General features: G+C 45.1%; 1 protein-coding gene across 1 annotated transcript in view; it reads left to right on the forward strand.

The window, feature by feature from the left end:
• The window catches only part of PXDC1 (PX domain containing 1), a 34,991-nt gene extending 18,651 nt beyond the window's left edge, over window positions 1-16,340 (forward strand). Inside the window, exons 2-5 of the mRNA XM_035126385.2 lie at window positions 1,817-1,908; window positions 3,729-3,846; window positions 9,172-9,283; window positions 14,394-16,340. Coding sequence (XP_034982276.1) covers window positions 1,817-1,908; window positions 3,729-3,846; window positions 9,172-9,283; window positions 14,394-14,511 — 440 coding nt within the window. The 3' untranslated portion in view covers window positions 14,512-16,340. The remainder of the gene's footprint in view (window positions 1-1,816; window positions 1,909-3,728; window positions 3,847-9,171; window positions 9,284-14,393) is intronic.
• Window positions 16,341-20,663: the final 4,323 nt, after the last annotated feature.

Raw genomic sequence — 20,663 nt, forward strand, 5'->3', positions numbered from 1 at the left:
TAGGGCATCTGCCTTGCGTGGAACAGGTCCCTAGCTCTATCCCCAACATCTCGAGGTAGAGCTGTGAATGTCCTCCATCTGAAACCCCACAGAGCCACCGCCAATCAGGGTAGACAATGTCTGGCTAGATGGACCAATGGGCTGCCTCAGTAGAAGGCAGTTTCCTATGTTCTTAGCATAGGGTTGCCAGACTCAATAGAGGACAGGACTTCTGTGCCTTTAATTGCCCTGCTCTCTTTTGAGCCTGGAAACCTTAAAGAGAAACCAGCAGACCCTTTGTTTAATTTCCAAGCAAAGGGTCTGCTGGTTTCTCTTTAAGGTTTCCAGACTCAAAAGAGAGCAGGGCAATTAAAGGCACAGAAGTCCTGTCCTCTATTGAGTCTGGCAACCCTATCTTAGCATCAATAATAGGAGGCCTTCTCAGTGGTGACCTTGTAGTTGTGGAACTGTATGGACACTTCACAAAGCTAAAATCTAGATCAGGCATCCCCAAACTTTGGCCCTCCAGATGTTTTGGACTACAATTCCCATCATCCCTGACCACTGGTCCTGTTAGCTAGGGATCATGGGAGTTGTAGGCCAAAACATCTGGAGGGCCGCAGTTTGGGGATGCCTGATCTAGATTAATTTTAGAAATCCTTTACACCTGAGGCCATAGCTGCCAAGTTATCCCTTTTTTACAGGGATTTTCCCTTATGCTGAATAGGCTTCCTCGCGAGAAAAGCGAAAACTTGGCAGCTATGCCTGAGGCCTTTGAACCTCCCTCGTACTGCTTTCTGTGCGTTCTGCCAATGATAAATGGAGCATTCATAAGACCTAATATATATCTTTTCAGGCTGCCATTTGGTAATGATGTATGGAGGGGGGAGCAGGCTTAGATAATCTAGCAAAGGGCTGAGGAATATGCATTCTAGCCTTCTAATAAAATCAACTGCCTAATCGATTCTTAGCCATGTTGAAGTCCTCAGGCTAGGATAGGTTCAGCATTAAATGTATACTTGAATGCATATAACTGAAGAAAAGGAAAAACTGGTTCCTCTATAACAGGGGTCCCCAAACTAGGGGTCCCCAAACTACGGCCCCCGGGCCGGATGCGGCCCAATTGGCCTCCCAATCCGGCCCGCGACGACCCCCGCCGCCTGCTGCCGCCGCCCGCTCTTACGGCGCGCTGCGCGGCGGCGATCTTCAAAATCGGCAAAAAATCGCCGAAAATCCTTTGTGCGCATGCGTATGGGCCTCTCCCGACCCAGAAGAGGTCATTTCCGATGCACTTCCGGGTCGGGGGAGGCCCATACGCATGCGCACAAGCGATTTTCGGCGATTTTTTTTCGACCGTGTGCGCATGCGCACGGGCGCACACTCCCCCGCCCTCCGGCCCGCTGCGCGTGCACTCCCCTGCCCTCCGGCCCGCCGCGCGGTCGGCGCGGTCGGCGCGGCGGGCACCGGCCCGAAGCCCGGTAAGTCTGGGGACCCCTGCTCTATAACAAGGGTGGCCAACTCCCAAGAGACTGCGATCTACTCACAGAGTTAAAAAGAGGCAGTGATCTACCCCATTTTGGGGGGGTTCAGGTTGTTGAGCTTTTTTTTAGGGAGGAAAGCCAGTTTTTTTAGGGGTTCAGGTCAAAGTTGTTGAGCTTTTTTAGGGGAGTCAAACAAAGTTGTTGAGCTTTTTTGAGGGGAGCCAGTGATCTACCACAGACATCAAGTGATCTACTGGTAGATCATGATATACCTGTAGGACATGCCTGCTCTATAAGATGCTGTGTGTTTGGTCCCTCCACACCCCACGTTCCTTACAGAGCTCCTTTGTTTCCAGGACTAATCACCATTAAGGAGTCTCACGACATAGAAGCCAGGCTTAACGAAGTAGAGAAGCTCCTCAAGAATATTATAAATATGCCTTGGAAGGTAAGTGGAGCAGATGCAAAGACTTACTGATGAAAACTGGGGCTACCACCTTATCGTTTGTGGTCTTAACAGCTATGATGCACTAGCTCTAACTTCCCCATGGGTCATTTCCCTTGTTTTGGTCTCCGGGCTTCTGATTCTTTCTGCTAAATAAATCACACATTCCATTCAGCTGCACCCTTTCTTAAAATTCATGGAAATCTGTCAAAGGTAATAAGTGAATAGCTTATTTTCATGTGAAACTCAATCCATTGGGCAGCCTGCACTGGGGAAGGGCTTGGCAGGGGGTTGGACTGGATGGCCCTTGTGGTCTCTTCCAACTCTGTGATTCTATGTAGCCTGATGGTAGCGCCATCTGCTTTGCATGCAGAAGGTCCCAACTTCAATCTCCAGTCTCTCCAGGTAGGGCTGGGAAATCCTCCTCGCCTGAACCCCTAGAAAACCACTGCCAACGGATGCAGACCGCCGCGAACTTGATGTACCAGTGGTCTGATTCAGTCCAACACTGAATCAAACATCCACTGCAATGATTGCCCATTGAAATCAATACCATTGTAATTTGAGAGAGACGCTTGCTTGATGCTAGCGGTTGTTATGTGTGCATACTGTGTGGGAGAGTTTATTCCACCTTTTTGTCACCACTAAGAAATGCAGAAACAAATCCATCAAGCAAATGCGGAGAAACATTGTAGATCTACAGCTGACACAGAAGCAGGGCTGTTATGGGAACGGGGCCGATCTTCCCTTCCCCCTTCGTAAAAGGATTTGACCCAACAGGAGTGACAGAATGCATCCAGTGTGCTGTATAGCTCATGGGGGATGTAGGCTGGGTACCATTTATCCTGCCGCCAATGCTTTCCCCGCACTAGCGTTGGAAGCCACAAACTCCTGAACAGTAGCCACGATCCACATCTATCCTGGAGCTTCTTGGGGAAAACTGCTGTTGGATGCCTTTTCTCTCAAATCAGCTTCCATCCATTTTGAAAACTTTCTAAAACTGGGCACGGTATGGAGAAAAGTGGATAGCGAAAAGTTTTTTTCTCTCTCTCTCATGACACCAGGTCCCATGGACTGAATTTTGGAAGATCTAGGACAGGCATAGGCAAACTTGGCCCTCCAGGTGTTTTGGGACTACAACTCCCATCATCCCTGACCACTGGTCCTGTTAGCTAGGGATGATGGGAGTTGTAGTCCCAAAACATCTGGAGGGCCGAGTTTGCCTATGCCTGATCTAGGACCATGGGACTTGGTTCCATAGGAGGCAGTTAAGGGCACTAACTTGGATTAAAAGTGGATTAGACATGGAGGATAATGTTACGGATGCCTACCAACCACCGTCAGAGGCAGTAACGCTTTTGAATATCATTTGCTGCAAACTACAGGAGGGGAGAATGCTTTTGTGGTCATGTTCTGCTCCCTGGTGTCCCACAAACATCTAGTTGGGCACTGTGAGAACAGGATGCTAGTCTAGATGTACCATTGACGTGACCCAGAAGGCTTTCCTTATTTCTTCTCTCTAGGGGCAGCAAAGAAGTAGGTGGCAAGCCCAGAGGGGATCCTGGACCCTTCATCTGTGTGTTGCCTTTGTGGTTAAAACCAGATCCCACTCTTGCACTTCCTATATTATTGGGGCAATTCCATGTTTAAACATGCATGGCTGCCATTATTGTGTCGTGTTGACCCTGACATTTGCGGCCCCAAGCTTAGAACGTGCTCCTTCAGTAAATAAAGGCAACCATGGAAATGAGCTCCCAGATGAGATTTCCTCCCATTCCCGAGCTCTTGTAATAATAATTTTCTGTTTTATCCTTTTTCTCCAGTACTCCAGATCAGAAGTCGTCCTCACCTTCTTCGAAAGATCTCCTTTAGATCAGGTGTTAAAAAATGACAATGTCCATAAAATTCAACCAAGCTTTCAAAGTCCAGTTAAAATATCAGGTAAGAGTTATCAACCTGCTTTAGCGACGATAGTTGATATTATTGTTTTACCCATCTTCATCCATATGGTTCAAAAGAGATTCATTTCCACTCTAAGGCTTCTCAAAGACATCATACTAAAGACTCCCTGGGACAGCTCAGTTGGCAGAGCATGAAACTCTTCATCTCAGATTCATGGGATTGAGCCCCGCATTGGGCAAAAGATTCCTGCATTGCAGGGGGTTGGATTAGATGACTCTCATGGTCCTTTCAAACTCTACAGTTCTCTGATTCTAAAGCACAATGTGAAGAAGCTTTGTTTGATTCAGTCATACATTTTAGCTAACTGAAGCAAAAATCATAAAGAAGCAATGGTTTTTCGACATCAACCTCGTTGGACTGGTCGTGTTGTGCGGATGCCTGATTATGCCTGTAGGAGCGTCTCCACCCCTATTGTTCTACCCGGACACTGAGGTCCAGCGCCGAGGGCCTTCTGGCGGATCCCTCGCTACGAGAAGCCAAGTTACAGGGAACCAGGCAGAGGGCCTTCTCGGTAGTGGCACCCACCCTGTGGAATGCCCTCCCACCAGAGGTCAAAGAGAACAACAATTACCAGACCTTTAGAAGGCATCTCAAGGCAGCCCTGTTTAGGGAAGCTTTTAATGTTTGATGGATTTCTGTATTTTAATGTTTTGTTGGAACCCAGTCAGATGGGTGGGATATAAATAATAAATTATTATTATTATTATTATTATTATTATTATTATTATTATTATTATTATTATCGTCTTCCAAAGCAACTACGTATTTTTTGCTCCATAAGTCACACTTTTTTCCTCCTAACAAGTAAGGGGAAATGTCTGTGTGTCTTATGGAGTGAATGTGTGGTCCCTGGAGCCGAATTGCCCAGGGACAAAAAGCAGATAGTACTCCTTTTTAAGAAAGAAAGAAAGAAAGAAAGAAAGAAAGAAAGAAAGAAAGAAAGAAAGAAAGAAAGAAAGAGCTAAAGGCTAACAAGAGAGAAAGAGGAGTGTTGAAAGGAGTGCTAAGAGGAAAACATGCTTGGCAAACCCTCACTGTGATCAACTCCTGCCTGGAAACCCATGTCCCCACTGTGGAGGGACGTGTGGATCCAGAACTGGCCTCCACAGTCACTGATGGACTTACTGTTAAGACTGTCTTCATGGAAGACAATCTTACTCAGCTATGAGGGAACGCCGAAGAAGAAGAAGAAGAAGAGCTAACTGAAGCAAAAAAACCATTTAAAGAAGGACTTGGAAAGAGGCAGCGGCGGCGGCGGGGGGGGCAGAGGTCCACTTACTTCAGGCAGGAGAGAGGGAGATAGGGTCTGTATATTCCCTCTCCTTTCCTTTGAAAGTTGACATCCCATTCAGAAAGGCTGTGGCTCACTGGTGAAGCAACTGAGGTTCAATCCCTGGCATCTCCAGGTAGGACTGGGGGGGGGGGGGAACGATCCCTATCAGAGACCTTTGAGAGCAGCTGTCATTCAGTGCAGACAACACTGAGCTAGACACACGGATGACTCAGTATAAGGCAGCTTCCTATGTTCCTAGAATCTTGCAGGGTAAAATTATCCAGTGTTTTTGCTAGGCTGAACAATGTTAAAGCTAACTGCTAAGGTAGTATTTAACCTTTGGAAGAGAAAAGCTGTAGTCTCAAGGATGCAAGAAGAAAAAAAAGCTAATGCTATTCTAGGCTGCATCAATAGAAGTCTAGTGTCACGATCAAGGGAAGCAATAATCCCACTCTATTCTGCCTTGGTCAGACCACATGTGGAATACAGTGTGCTGTTCCGGGAGGCACAATTTAAGAAGGATAGCGGCAAGCTGGAATGCGTGCCGAGGAGGGTGACCAAGATGATCAAGAAGAGTCTGGAAGCCAAGCCTTATGAGGAACGGTTGGATATGTTTAGCCTGAATAAGAATCACAGAATTGTAGAGTTGAAAGGGGACACAATGCTCAACTAAGCCAGCCCCCTGCAGTGCAGGAATCATTTGCCCAATGTGGGGCTCGAACCCACAACCCTGAAATTAAGAGTTTCTTATTCTGTTGACTGGGTGATCCACAGGTAGTGAGAGGAGATATGATAGCCACCTTCAAATATCTAAGGCATGTCACGTGGAAGATGGGGCAAGTTTTTCCTGCTCTGGAGGTTAGAGTCCAAACCAATGGATTCTAATTGCTAGAAAGGCGATTCCAAGCTCTTTGACAGCGGAATGTGTTCTCTCATAAGGTGGAGGACTCTCCTTCCTTGGAGGTTTCTAAGTGGAGTTTGGATGGCCAGCATGGTGTGCTTGGGTTGTGATTGCTGCACTACAGGGGTTAGACTGGATGATGCTCAGGGTCCCTTCTAATTCTACAATTCTATGATTCTGTGTGGGGAGAAAAGCAAAGCAAAATAATATTCCGGTCATATTTCACATTGGATCTGCTGCGGTTTTGTTTGTTGGCCATTTGTTATCATCCAAAGAAGATTGGAATGGGGAGAGGGCAGACATATTTTGTATTCAATAAAGAAAAGCCTGTTCCCAAAACAGTCTCTCTCCAGATTAAAGAGGAAAGGAAAGTATACCAGATGGTAAGAGGCTCGGAGTCTGGAGTTTACATCTCAGTCTGCAGCACAATCCTTTGTTGCAGAAGATGAGTCATACTTTAAGTGCACTTCCTGATGGGTTAGGACAGGGGTGTCAAACTCAAATTCATCAGGGGCCGCATCAGCAGTTTGGTCACCCTCAAAGGGCCGGTTGTATCTGTAGGACTATGTGTCCACTCTTTATTATCATAAATTATTGTCACTGCATTCAATTATTACTGTTTTATGTAATAATGTAAGTAATAACTAGCTCTGAAAGCTGAAACATAGTCAGAATAATGGCAAGTAGATATTCAAATGTACAATTATTGTACAATTTATTGAAAAATGATTTTTGGTAACTGCACTGGGTGGTGGAGGCTCGCTAGGGTTTCATGCAGGAGCTTTGCAGAGCTACTGGTACCTGGAGATGCTGGGGTCCTTCTGCATGCAGGACAGATGTTCTGCCAGTGAGCCACCACCCTTCACCAAAGGGACTGGCTGAGGTTGACTCACTGGAGCTGCTCTCCTGGTTCCAGGGTTTAAGGGCCAGAAGTATAAAGCAGCATCCTATGTTTCTGAGGAGAGGGAGAAGGAGGGGAGGGGAGGGGAGGAAGGAAAGAAGGAAGGAAGGAAGGAAGGAAGGAAGGAAAGAGGGAGTGGGAGTGGGAGTGAGAGAGGAAGGAAGGAAAGAGGGGAGAGAAAGAAGAGTAGGAAATAAGGAAGAGAATAAAGAAGGAAAGAAAAGAAAGAGGGAGAGAAGACGGAAAGGGAGAAAGATGGAAGGAAGTAGAGGGAAAGAAAGAATAAGAATGAGGGAGAGGAAGAAAGTTGGGAAGGACGGAAGGAAGAAAGGAAGTAAGTAAGAAAGAAAGAAAGAAAGAAAGAAAGAAAGAAAGAAAGAAAGAAAGAAAGAAAGAAAGAAAGAAAGAAAGAAAAGAGGGAGCAGGAGGGAAAGAAAAAGAAAGAGGGAGAGAGGACAGAGATAAAGAAGGAAGGAAGGAGAGGGAAAGAAAGAATAAGAACGAGAGAGAGGAAGAAAGAAAGGAAGGGAAGGGGGGGTCGCCGCCTTGATTCAGCGCCAGAAAAGAGCGCGAAGGGACCCAGGGGCAAAAAGCATTTCCCCGGCCCCAGCTGTTTGTCGGCGCTTTGTTGGCGCGGCGCTTCAGCAGCAAGGTCCCACTGCTGGGTCCCGCTGGCTGGGGCGCTCGGCGGGCCACATGACGAGGTCTGGCGGGCCGGATTTGGCCCCCGGGCCTTGTGTTTGACACCCGTGGGTTAGGAGAAGGAGGGCAGCAGAGACAGGGAACGGATAGAAAACTTAACAATACTAAGCTCAGAAAAGGCAAAAGAGAATCACCCTTCTGCTCAAGTGTTGTGTCTGAGTGAAGATAATGAGAATATGCTTAAAACCAAAAATAACAGACGGTCTAGTTTCGTCTTGCACAGTCAGGTTAGTGTGGCAAAGTGGGCAAAATCTTTTAGGGGTTCCCAGAATAAAGTTTCTGGCTTTAAAATGCTGTACCTAATTAGAGGGGTTCTCTGTTATTTTTGCACAAAGCACTGGCGTGTAGGGTACAAGAGCCCTTTCATTCTCTCTCCCCCCCCCCCCCGCTTCCCTCCCATTGACAATCTGTTACTGAAGGCTGTCATTGCTTGGCAAAATTCAGCTCAAGACAAACAGAATTGCAGCCTCCCGCGCTAATTGAATACTGAGAAGTTTGCAATCCTCATCGTAACTGTTTCTGTCACAGCTGAGGAATCAAAAGTCAAATGTTTCTTGTTATGCATATGCATCCCACTTCTGAGTGGGGAGATATTCCATGGGTACGGTGCTCGTGCAGGATCCAGTTTCTTTGGAAGGAGGTCACTGGCGTTAGTTACACACATTATATAGAATCATAGGATGGTAGAGTTGGAAGGGATCCCGAGGATCATCTAGTCCAACCCCCTGCAATGCAGGAATATGCAGCTGTCCCTTACGGGGATCGAACCTGCCACCTTGGCATTATCAGCACCATGCTCTAACCAACTAAGCTATCCAGGCTGACCCAAAGAAGATTGAAATGCCACATATAGCCAGCAGGAGTCAGTGTTCTCATTTGCCCTTGTTGATTCTGCTTAGCAAATAAAGCACTTCTGGGTCGCTGCCATCAGAGCTATACGTGGAAACAAGTGAGAGGTTCACAACATTAACGTTTCAATAGATTCCACTTACCAATTCAATTTCTTGGGGTGGGGGTGACATTGTACCCTAAAATATGCTTTCAGCTATCCAGGCTCAGTTTTGGGTGTCTGATTGGGCCTGTCCTGTGATTCAGTTTGGCTTAATGATCTTATCAGGAGGTAGGGTTATTTAAATACCAATTGCTTCACTTAACTGTGGTAATACACCCCCTCATTTTTCCCCTTGCAGACTCTCCAAGGATGTTTACATCACTGACGTCTTACAGTTAGAATGACCATAAGATACTTTCTGTCTGAGAACAATTGGAATTTGCCAGTGATTTCTAAAGAGGCTGTTTATCCAAGAGATGGCCCATAAATTTCCTTTAGCTAAGGCTTAATCCATAAATCAGAGATGCTTACAGTAAATTTGTATAAGTGTATTCTTTTGTGTGGGGAAACATTTATGTCTCCTTTTCCTCAAATAATGTTTGATTTGTGATCTCATTTGTTAAGTAGGCACACGTTTCTTTCCGGAATTAGTCCTCATATATTGATGTTTCCCCTTTTCCTTTCTCCTTCCATAGAAATCATGCGATCTAATGGATTTTGTTTAGCCAACACTGAAACAATAGTCATTGATCACAGTATACCAAACGGGAAAGAAAAGCACTTAGATGTCGATTCGGCGGAACATTTGTAAGTATGCATGGTATTTGAATGAATATTTCCACCCGTAAACATAAATGCCCATTCTTAACATCATATTTGTGTCATCCCAGGGTTGATCAAGAAACAAAATGTTAGACGAAGCTGTTTGATGAAATATATTGCCTCTTTCCCCTGCCCCACCTCAAGCAGGATCTAAGTTTGGGGTGAGAGTTTACCATGGGGCAATGCCTCCCATACTACCAAGAGCAGCGTAATCTGTAGGAAAAGTAGACTGGAGATACAAGTCTGAGAACTAATATTGAGGTGGAAGATGACAGGGAGGGAACAATATTAGGGCTGGGCGATATATTGTCCAAAACTGGTTTGAAGTCCATATTGTGATAGCAGTTTCATAAATTTTGACCTGGCAATATATTGTGTGTGTGTGTGTGTGTGTGTGTGTGTGTGTGTGTGTGCTATGCAAAAATCACAATGTGGGGGAAAATGTGAAGCCAGCCAATTGCCTCTCCAAGGCTCCATTCTTATTTCAGACATTGTGATATATCAGCCGTGCTTTTTTTAAATGGGGTATGCAAGGGTACGCAGTACTGGCACTTCTTTTTTGTTGTTGTTAAAAAGTGTGGGACTTACTGTAACAACTTCATGGTGAGTTCCGGCACCTATTTTTTCTAGAAAAAAAAGCACTGTACATCAGTATATTGCAATGATATATAACTGATGATATAACACAATCTTGAAAACTAGCTCCATCCTTATTTCAGACATTGTGATATATCAGTATATCGTGATGTTTAGCTGGCGATATAGCACCATGTTGAAAACCAGGCATCACCCAGCCCTACTGCTTGCCTCTACATAGTTCCATCCTTATTTCAGACATTGAACATCCAACGTTTTCGAGTTACGAGCGAAAAAAGTGGCCACGTGCTTACGATTTTCCTGACATCCAAACGGAGAACCCGTTCGCGGCTAGATGCGGTTTCCTTGACTTATGAATTTTTTCGTTTCCAATGCATTCCTATGGGAAACTGTGTTTCCTATGGGAAACTCGACTTACGAAGTTTTCGACCTACGAGTGTGCATTCGGAACGGATTAAATTCGTAAGTCGAGGTCCCACTGTATATCGATATATATAGATGTTTAGCTGGCGCTATAATGCAATTTTGAAAACCAGGTATTGCCCAGTGTTAGACAATATGTTTTTCCATTCTACCAAGATTGGGTTGGATGTAAAAGCATGAGGGAGGTATTGAATGGTGGCAGACATTGGAGAGGAGAGTCAAAGCAGAGCTAGGGTAGGTAGTGAGAGGAGACGGCCAGGGTCAAGGAATGAAATTCCATGAAATTCTATACGCCTTTACCTAGGTAAAGGTAAAGGGACCCCTGACCATTAGATCCAGTCGTGACCGACTCTGGGGTTGCGCGCTCATCTCGCATTATTGGCCGAGGGAGCCGGCGTACAGCTTCCAGGTCATGTGGCCAGCATGACAAAGCTGCTTCTGGCAAACCAGAGCAGCACATGGAAACGCCGTTTACCTTCCCGCTGTAGCGGTTCCTATTTATCTACTTGCATTTTGACGTGCTTTCGAACTGCTAGGTTGGCAGGAACTGGGACCAAGCAACGGGAGCTCACCCCGTCACAGGGATTCGAACCGCCGACCTTCTGATCAGCAAGCCCTAGGCTCAGTGGTTTAACCACAGCGCCACCTGGGTCCCTATATGCCTTTACCTAGCTGAATATAATTTGGTCACCCATCCCAGTGGCAGAGTTCTGAAACGCCAGTCTTTATCCCATTACCACGGTAACATGATGAGACTGAGCATCTGAAGACTAGAATTTATTTGGGCATTCATAAGAAATTTAGATTTACAAGCAATGAGCCGCTTGTAGATCTGAATCTCCTGTATAAATTAACATACAAAGTGGGACTCCTCTGACTTAGCGTTTTCCATTATATTGTGTGGCAGAGAGTCATTATGGATTGAATGTACCAGTCCAGCACAAGAGCCATCCTTTAGGGTTTTTTTTTATCAGCACAACTGCTCCCTTGCAGCAACAGATTCCAATCGTGTGATCAGTTTTTTGTTGTCTTCTCTTTGAATATATTTTTGTATGTTGCGAACTTCCCTTCAATTGCTTGGGGTTGTGTATTGAACCTTCAGAAAAACCCAACCCAATCATGCTGGTGAGTGGGCTATTTACACACACACACAAACACACACACACTTAATCCAGCTACTATGAGTCAGGCAGGTGGTTATTATATTACTAATGCTGAATCACATTTGGCATTAGTATAGTACTGAAAACACTCTTTTTCTTTTCCTTCTCCCCTCCACTGCAAATATTGTTTTCTATCCTGCTTTAACATAAGAGTTTGTGTCAGGAGAAGAGTTTACAGATAGCAACCAAACCAAACTGTTAAATGCTGTCTTCAAAGGCAGCTATGTTGACAATCTTCGCTGCAGAAGATCCCTAGGAAATTCTGTTCTGGCAGGTAACTGATGAGTCACCTCAAGTCGTGTTAATTAGCTTCAGATAACAGTATCTTCAAGAACTTAAATATTTGCAGTGTGAAAACTGAACTCTTCATACGTCAAGACAGAAGACAAGAGAAAAGAGGAGGAAAGAAAAGACTGAAAACCAAAACGATGACAATAAAATGGAGCAACAGTTGGTTTCCAGCATTCTTGGGCTAGATCTAGTGGTGCCAGTCTTCAGATCCTTGCACACAGCAGTGGCCTGTTTTTGTCTTAGCAGCATGCAAGGATCTCGTTGTATACATACTCTAATCTGAGTGGCCAGCTATTCCATAGGGATCTTGCAACACTTGTGCAATCATATTCCACACAGCTAAATCCTCCCCTGGTACAGTGGTGCCTCGCTAGACGAATGCCCTGCTAGACGAAAATTCCGCTTAACGAAAGGATTTTCTGATCGGAGGTTGCCTCGCTATACGACAAGGTTTTCTATGGCCACCGCTTCGTCTTGCGTTTTCCCCCCCCATCGCGCCCGACACACAGCGGGGGATCGTAGAGGGCTTCAAGCCCTCTACGATCCTCTGCTGTGTGTCGGGCGCGATGGGGGGGAAATGCAGGATCTTTCCTGTCTCCCCCCCCATCCTGCCTGTCACACAGCGGGAATCGTAGAGGGCTTGAGAAGCCCCCTACGATCCCCGCTGCGTGACAGGCGGGATCCCCCGCTGTGTCGGGCTTGCCCGGGCGCTTCAGCTCGGGGAAGCAGGCAGGAAGATGGCAACAGCCCGGGAAGCTGCGGGCTGTTGCCGTCTCCCTGCCTTCTTCCCCGAGCCATAGTGCATCGGGGGACAGAGCCGATCTTCGTGTGACAGGCGGTGGGGTAGGCAGGCAGGCAAGAGAGCAATTAATTTCGTCTAGCGAGGCACCACTGTACTCTTGCTCATATGAATGAATGTCAGAGGCAGAAGCAGAAGTCACACTGGATGAGCTTCAGTGGGGGCTTGAAGCAGGCAAACTCGCTTATGCACATAGAATATATAGTAGGGACGTGGGTGGCGCTGTGGTCTAAACCACTGAGCCTCTTGGGCTCGCTGATTGGAAGGTCGGCAGTTCGAATCCACTTGACGTGGTGAGCTCCCGTTGGTCTGTCCCAGCTCCTGCCAACCTAGCAGTTCAAAAGCATGCCAGTACAAGTAGATAAATAGGTACCACTGCGGCAGGAAGGCAAACGGCGTTTCCATGCGCTCTAGTTTCCGTCACAGTGTCCCATTGCACCAGAAGTGCTTTAGTCCTGCTGTCCACATGACCTGGAAAGCTGTCTGTGGACAAACACCGGCTTCCTTGGCATACCTGCCAAGTTGCTGTCGGAGAAATAAGGGACCGGGCAGAAGTAGCAGACCAGAAGTAGCGCTGCCGCCATTTTGGAACTGGGTGGAGCATGCTCAGAAGTGACTTTTGATGCTGCTTTGCCCAGTTCCAAAATGGCCACCGCGCCAGAAGTCACACTGCAGCCATTTTGGAACTGGGCAGAGCAGCATCAAAAGTCGCTTCTGAGCATGCTCCGCCCAGTTCCAAAATGGCCGCCGCGCCAGAATAAACCGGGGAAAAACAAAAAAATCTGATTTTTTAGCTAGGAACAGCTGGAAAAACGAGGATTTCCCGGGGAATATGGGAGACTTGGCAGCTATGTTCCTCGGCCTGAATGTAAGATGAATGCCACAACCCCATAGTTGCCTTTGACTGGACTTAACCATCCAGGGATCCTTTACCTTTACCTTACCTTACCTATATAGTCTTGAAAGGTGATCAAGGCAGCAGGGGGGATTGGTTTAAATTTCAATTAAGCAGGAAGCAGACAAATATTTCTAACATCCTTCAGAAGGAGGTGTTTCTGATTCAGTAGGTGGCAGTCTCTCCTCTTGAGTTTGCATGCATGTGGAACATTAGATTGGCTTGATTGTTGCAGCCGTCCGGGTATTTTAATCGCTGCAGTTATATTAGTTCAGAAGAACAGCTGAAGTAATCCAGCCATACTATACTACCGTAAGAATGTCTGGGGACAACAAAGAAAACTCGGGCATGTCCCAATTGTTATCTCCCTTGCGAAAGGCTTTTAGCACCATTGGTATTGTTGTGAACGAGCTGATGGTTTTTGAGCACTGTGATTAGGAGAACAAAACCATATTCAGGGGTCAGCAAACTTTTTCAGCAGGGGGCCGGTCCACTGCCCCTCACACCTTGTGGGGGGGGGTGCTCTCTCTCTCTCTCTCTCTCTCTCTCTCTCTCTCTCTCTCTCTCTCTCTCTCTATATATATATATATATATATATATATATTTAAGGGGGGTGAACGAATTCCTATGCCCCACAAATAACCCAGAAAGGCATTTTAAATAAAAGGACACATTCTACTCATGTAAAAACACGCTGATTCCCGGACCGTCCGTGGGCCGGAATTAAAATCCGCCCCCCGGGCCTTAGTTTGCCTACCCATGCCATATATTATCCCTGGTTGGAGGCCCATGGTGCTTTCTGTCAAGGGCATCTGCCTCTTCTCAGGAGCTTAATTTCTGTTTACTTATGTGCATTCCATCTCCTTTTTAATACAGTAGCATGACCAAGCAGGAATGACATGAACGCATTGTTTTGTCCCATTCTAGGTTTGAAAATGTTGGCGAATTTACCTCTGAGCTGGAGGGCAGCGATGACCCAGCAGCATATGTCACCAACTTGTCGTACTACCACCTGGTTCCATTTGAAACTGATATTTTGGACTAAGAGTGCCAAGCGAACTTTGTGGCTGACATCAGAAGGGCGGTCTTTAAGCATGGCGGTTCACCATCATTCTATTCTAATGGACAAAGAGACATTTGTTTTGCCAAAGGGAATGAAGCAAAGACACCTGGAGCGTAATAGGCCAAGGAACTATGTCATGCAGCCGAATCAGCAGCAACCATGCCATTGACAAATCATTGGTGAATGTGCAAAAATCAGTGGCGCCGGTTCTTACTGATATACGGTAGAACTTGCAAAGACCAACCACATTTCCTCTCCCTCGAGCTCCCTCGTACCATAAGTACATTCTTAACCTTTTCCAATTAAAGGCCTCCTGTGTTCAGTTTTCATTCCTCAGAGGGACAACTTCTCACAAATGTCATGGTGGTTCATTCATTGAAAGATGCCTTATGTCATGCGTGCCTGCAGGAAATAAGCACATAAATGGATTGATTAATTTAACTTATTCTAAGCCTGTGGTTTTATTTAATCATCCAAGGGCCTGTCTTTTTCACTTGAAATAATAATTAATAATAAAAATAATTATAAAGGAAACAAGCAAGTTACATCCCAAGTTGGGGGAAAGGGAAAGTAATCCATAATTGTTATTTTTTTATTTTTATTGTACCTGAATTTTGGATGGGTCTGCTAGAAATGCTGTTAGGATTTCTCCCCTGTCTTAGAACCAGGAAATCTTCGCCGTTCTCACTATTGCAGGGTTTCCACTAGAATTGTCAGCTGGCTGTCTAGGGCAGGAATGAGGCTCTTGTGGACCACCATATGTTTGTGGACTACAGCATCCATCCATCATCCCAGTCTATGGGACTGATGGGAGTCAGATGTCCCTCTATGGCCCCTTACTTCTCATGCATTCAGAAATAAGCTTCAACCATCTACATGTGGACGTTTTAAAGCTGTGCTACAGCAACAACTACACCCTTATAAAATCCACTAGCCCACTTTGACTCTAGCCCTCCCCCTCTGTTTGCCTTCGGGGGTTGGAAGCTTGACCAAAATAGCTGTACAGCAGGCAAAGTTTTGGACCTGGAAAAGCTGCGCCGAAAGAGCTTCCATGCACAGCTATTAAGAAAACAAGTGCAATTTCGAAGGTCCTTGAAAGTGACAGCCACATTGTCACTTCTGCTTGCCACTGGCCTGGGGGAAAGAGTAAACAACTCTTGCATTCCCTGAAGGAGGGCATGGCACAGAGACAAGTTCTGTAGGCCTGAATGGCATGGATGAGAAGAGAGAACTGGTTCTGTGGTGACAGTAGTGGGCTCTGTTAACATGAAGCATTTGGGGTAACCGCAGAAGCAGGCCTCAAAGCTTTTTAACTACTGAATGGTGCTGCGTTGAGCTTGGTTTTGGCTCCAGCTCATAGGATGGCAAAGCACCTGTTCTCGCAGCTTATTCAGCCACATACTGTGATGAAGCTGCTTAATAAAGGCACATCTAAACTATAGGCCTCAAATGGTTTAATTGTCGTTCCTTCTACTCAGGGGGAATATGAAGAACTGTATTTCTGTGAGCCATGCTCCAGTAGAGTATTATCAACACCCACTGAAAATTATAGTTCCCAGAGGAAGCTGGAAATGGTGGTTAAACTGAGGAAAAAACTGATAGAGGTGTTTAGTAGAATTGCCAGAAGTTGTGTGTAGGAAATGAAGAACAGAATACATTCCAAGTTCCTTGCTCCTTTTGTTCCCCCCTCCAAGCTCCGAAGAATATGGTACATTTCCCCCTTCTCCTGTGAACCTTTCAGTATTCTTTTGTATAATGATTGTAAAACGAAATTTGCTAATGTAAATAGTAATAAATTATTGAGAACCCAACTCTTTTGCAAGAGATGTTTCCAATATATTTTAATGAAATAAAATATTACTCATTATTGTACGTGTAACACCTGGTGTTGAGCGTGATCTTAAGGTATTTGGCATATGAAACTGCCGTATTCCTTTGGTCCGTCTAGTCTGATACAGTATTTCCTGCTCTGAATGGGAGTAGCTTTCTAAAGGACAGAATGGCTGTGAGGAACAAGGCAAACCCAGCACGCTCCAACACAGAGCAGCATCATGGGAGTGTCACATCATCGTGGCACCAAGCAGGACCCCATTAACACAGAGAAGTGTCAACACATTGTCTTGGAAGAGAGATGGGATGTTGAGGTTGCCATGTATTGAAGAGGAGTTGCTTATTTTTGTAACATGGTCTACCTTCAGTATTCGTTTGGTTGTCCAACACTCTTCCTGGATCACTAGACAGTTGGACCATGGCTTGCACTTGCCACATGCCCTTTTTCTCAGAAATGCTCAAGATAGGGATCCTGCAGCTTTCTAGATGGTGCTAGACTCCAACTCCCATCAGCCCTGGCCAGGAAGGCTGCAGCTGATGGGAAAGACAGTCTAACAACCCTGAAAGGGTCACAGATTCCTTGTCCCTGTACTACACAATTTCATCCCCACAGCAAGGTATGCTACAAAAAGCAAAGGCGACTGGCTCTTTGGCTGAGCAGGGCTTTGTGCCTGGGTCTCCCAGGTCTAACAATGTATTTGCTTGGTGGGAGAGAAATCTAAAAATGATCCCTTGAGAACCCAGAGCTACTTCTTTCCTGGGATTGATAGGGCAACTTGCTGCACGTTTTCTCTGCTTCATCAATGGCACTGCGATGTAATTAATACCCAAAAGGAAATCCTGCTCTCAATACCAAATGTTGAGATGGATTAACTGTACTGTCTTTGGTGAAGCAATCTGGGGATTGCCCTCAAGCTGTTTCTAGTACAGAACTAACCAATTGTAACCTATAAAGTTATGTCAATTCTTGCCATTAGTTCGGTTACATAATTAAGTATTATGTCCAGATTACGAGTCAAATCATGTTACTAAATTCCAGCTCTTTAAGGGGGCGGCAGCGGCGGCAGCAGGGAGACTTGCCACAGTCTTAATAAAACGACACACTGGTTAATTTTTGCTTCCCTTCTCCTTTGTAGAAATTGAAAGTTTTATTTCTGCTGACTTGTGAGGACAGAGACTTGAACGTGAAAAAATGCAATCAAACAAAGGCACAGAGAGCAAAAGACTTCTTCCATTATAATACTGACTAGAATTTGGAATTATACAATAAAGGGGATTGGCCGTAGGTTCAAGACAACGAAAGGAGCTATATATATTTTTCTCCACACAGCATAGAAATGACTGGTGGAATTTAAGCAAATATGAGGTGTGATGACCATTAGCTTAAGTATTATAATTTTAATAATGAATTTGAAAAGGGATTAGGAAAAATCACAGAAGATATAGCTGTCTGCAGCTAATCACCATTGCCCCTCCATGTACAAGAGCACTCTACCTCCTAACAGCCATGCTGGGAATGATCAAGAGGAGGAAACCATCTCATTCTATGTCTTGTTTGTAAACTTCTAGGGGTACCTGGCTAGCTACTATTAGCAATATAATTACAACACTTTTGACTAATCCAGTGAGGCAGGGATTATTTTTTACGTACCTTTATGCCAGAGATTGTCCAAGTATGTTGGCTGCTGTGTTTGTTTTAAAAGGCTTTCCGTAGCCAGTGCCAGCAAAGTAATTATCAAATCATCCTGTAAAAGCTGCTCCTTTGCTTGAGTGCTTAACATACGTTGTGGTAATAACTCTTGGTCATCTTAAGAATCTATTTTTATTGTGGTCTATTCATGTTGCGGACTCATTTGAGCCCCTGGAGTAAAATCCCTTGTTGTTTCCCATTTAGGTTTTCAGAACCTAAATGTATTCCCTCTCTGCAACATACAGAAATCAGCGTATGACAGCTCGGCATCTGCCGTCATTTTTACACAAGGGCATTACTGTACTTGATGTCACTTTAAAAACAAAAACAAAAACAGCCACCCAAGACTCCTATTTCCAAAGAAACCATTCAAAAGATGAATTTAGCTGCTTTCTGAAGCTGATGACAGCATGATAGCCATGTTCAAATATATAAAAGGATGTCATATAGAGGAGGGAGAAAGGTTGTTTTCTGCTGCTCCAGAGAAGCGGACACGGAGCAATGGATTCAAACTACAAGAAAGAAGATTCCACCTAAACATTAGAAAGAACTTCCTGACAGTAAGAGCTGTTCGGCAGTGGAATTTGCTACCAAGGAGTGTGGTGGAGTCTCCTTCTTTGGAGGTCTTTAAGCAGAGGCTTGACAGGCATATGTCAAGAATGCTTTGATGGTGTTTCCTGCTCGGCAGGGGGTTGGACTGGATGGCCCTTGTGGTCTCTTCCAACTCTACGATTCTATGAAGTAATAATAACTTCCTGGAAACAAACCGCTTGCTTTTGTCTCGCTGAAATGGCATCAGAATGGCAGCAGGTGCATCGCATCAGTATCATTGCAGCCTCACTGCATACATTTCCTTGGAAAACAACATAATATCAGTAAAACCCTTTGTGGGAGTGATTCCTTGACTCCCTTTAACAGTCAGTTTCAACTGCTTTAGACAGAGTCACATCTATGTGTTTAAGGAATGCATTTTACATCATAATCATTGCCGTCAGATTCTTAAGTTGTGCTCGCTGACCAAAGCATGTACAGTCATACCTCGGTTTAAGTACGCTTCGGTTTGAGTACTTTCAGTTTAAGTGCTCCACGGACCCGTCTGGAACGGATTAATCCACTTTCCATTACTTTCAATGGGAAAGTTCGCTTCAGGTTAAGTACGCTTCAGGTTAAGTACGGACTTCCAGAAGCAATTACACTCATACTTCGGTTTAAGTACGCTTCAGGTTGAGTACTCCACGGACCCGTCTGGAACGGATTCATCCACTTTCCATTACTTTCAATGGGAAAGTTCACTTCAGGTTAAGTACGCTTCAGGTTAAGTACAGACTTCCGGAACCAATTGTGTACTTAAACCGAGATACCACTGTAACCTACAAAATGGGAGCTCTGTTCATGTGAACCTGCAAACAGCATTCACTGAACACATGGATGATAACGGGGTGGGATTGTGCCTGCTAGATCTACCCCAAATCTCTCTGCGCTCACAGAAAGTGTCAAGGAGTATTGCACACCTAAATATACTGTACAGAGGCTTTGGGGCATGATTTTCAACCCATGCACAATCTGGGCCTCCAACTGTGCACAGTCTATGTATGTACACTTTGTACATGCACAGAGAAGTCCTTCATGCCTCCTGCTAGATATGCAGAGGTGGTAGAAGAAGCATGATCGATCCCTGCCCCGATGTGTTTGATGAGCGTGGTTTGAAGGTGTCAAAAGGGCCAGTGTGTCACTCAGTCAAGCATCTCTTTATGGTGAGTATTACCAAGATCCATTCAACACTGTTGAAAACCCACCTGCCATTTTCATCGTTCCAGAAAGAAGCAATTGCACAAAGTCTGAAGTCCGAAGCTGAAACCGCCTCCTATTAGAGAGAGGTTTGGAAAACCACATCTCTCTTTCTCTTTATATAATATTCTCTCGCTTTCACAGTAAGGCTGTATTCGAAGAACTAAGTCAGCATTCTATCATCTTCTCAGTTTTTAATATAGCGCAAACCAGCAAAGAAAAAAAATATAAAGTGTACCCTCTTTGGGGCACAACAATAACATGTAAAGATTGTGGACTCACACCTTAGAGCAGGCATCCCCAAACTCGGCCCTCCAGATGTTTTGGGACTACAACTCCCATCATCCCTAGCTAACAGGACCAGTGGCCAGGGATGATGGGAATTGTAGTTGCAAAACATCTGGAGGGCCGAGTTTGGGGATGCCTGCCTTAGACAGTTAAAGGTTCTTAAGTGCATCCATAGTCCAACATTTGCTGGAAAGAAATGGTCACTGTGCACATCTTGTATCCCCCCCGACATCTTTATTGAAAGTTCAAAAAATACATAGTTATATGTGCACTAAACATGGTGAGACGTAAATAAAAGAGAGAGAGAGAGAGAGAGAGAGAGAGAGAGAGAGAGAGAGAGAGAGAGAGAGAGAGAAACAGCACCTGTGTATTGTATAAGGGAAAATAAAGAGGGAGGGAGGGAGGGAGGAAAACCCAAAACTGTATATTTTACAAGGTTGTTATTGTATTTCACCAGATCTTAACCTATTACAGTATTTGTAAATATGGATTCCAAATACCATTGAATTTGTCCATGGCAAGTCTGCGTTTATATGCA

The sequence above is a fragment of the Zootoca vivipara genome, chromosome 8, assembly GCF_963506605.1.
Source record: "Zootoca vivipara chromosome 8, rZooViv1.1, whole genome shotgun sequence".
NCBI classification, from domain to species: domain Eukaryota; kingdom Metazoa; phylum Chordata; class Lepidosauria; order Squamata; family Lacertidae; genus Zootoca; species Zootoca vivipara.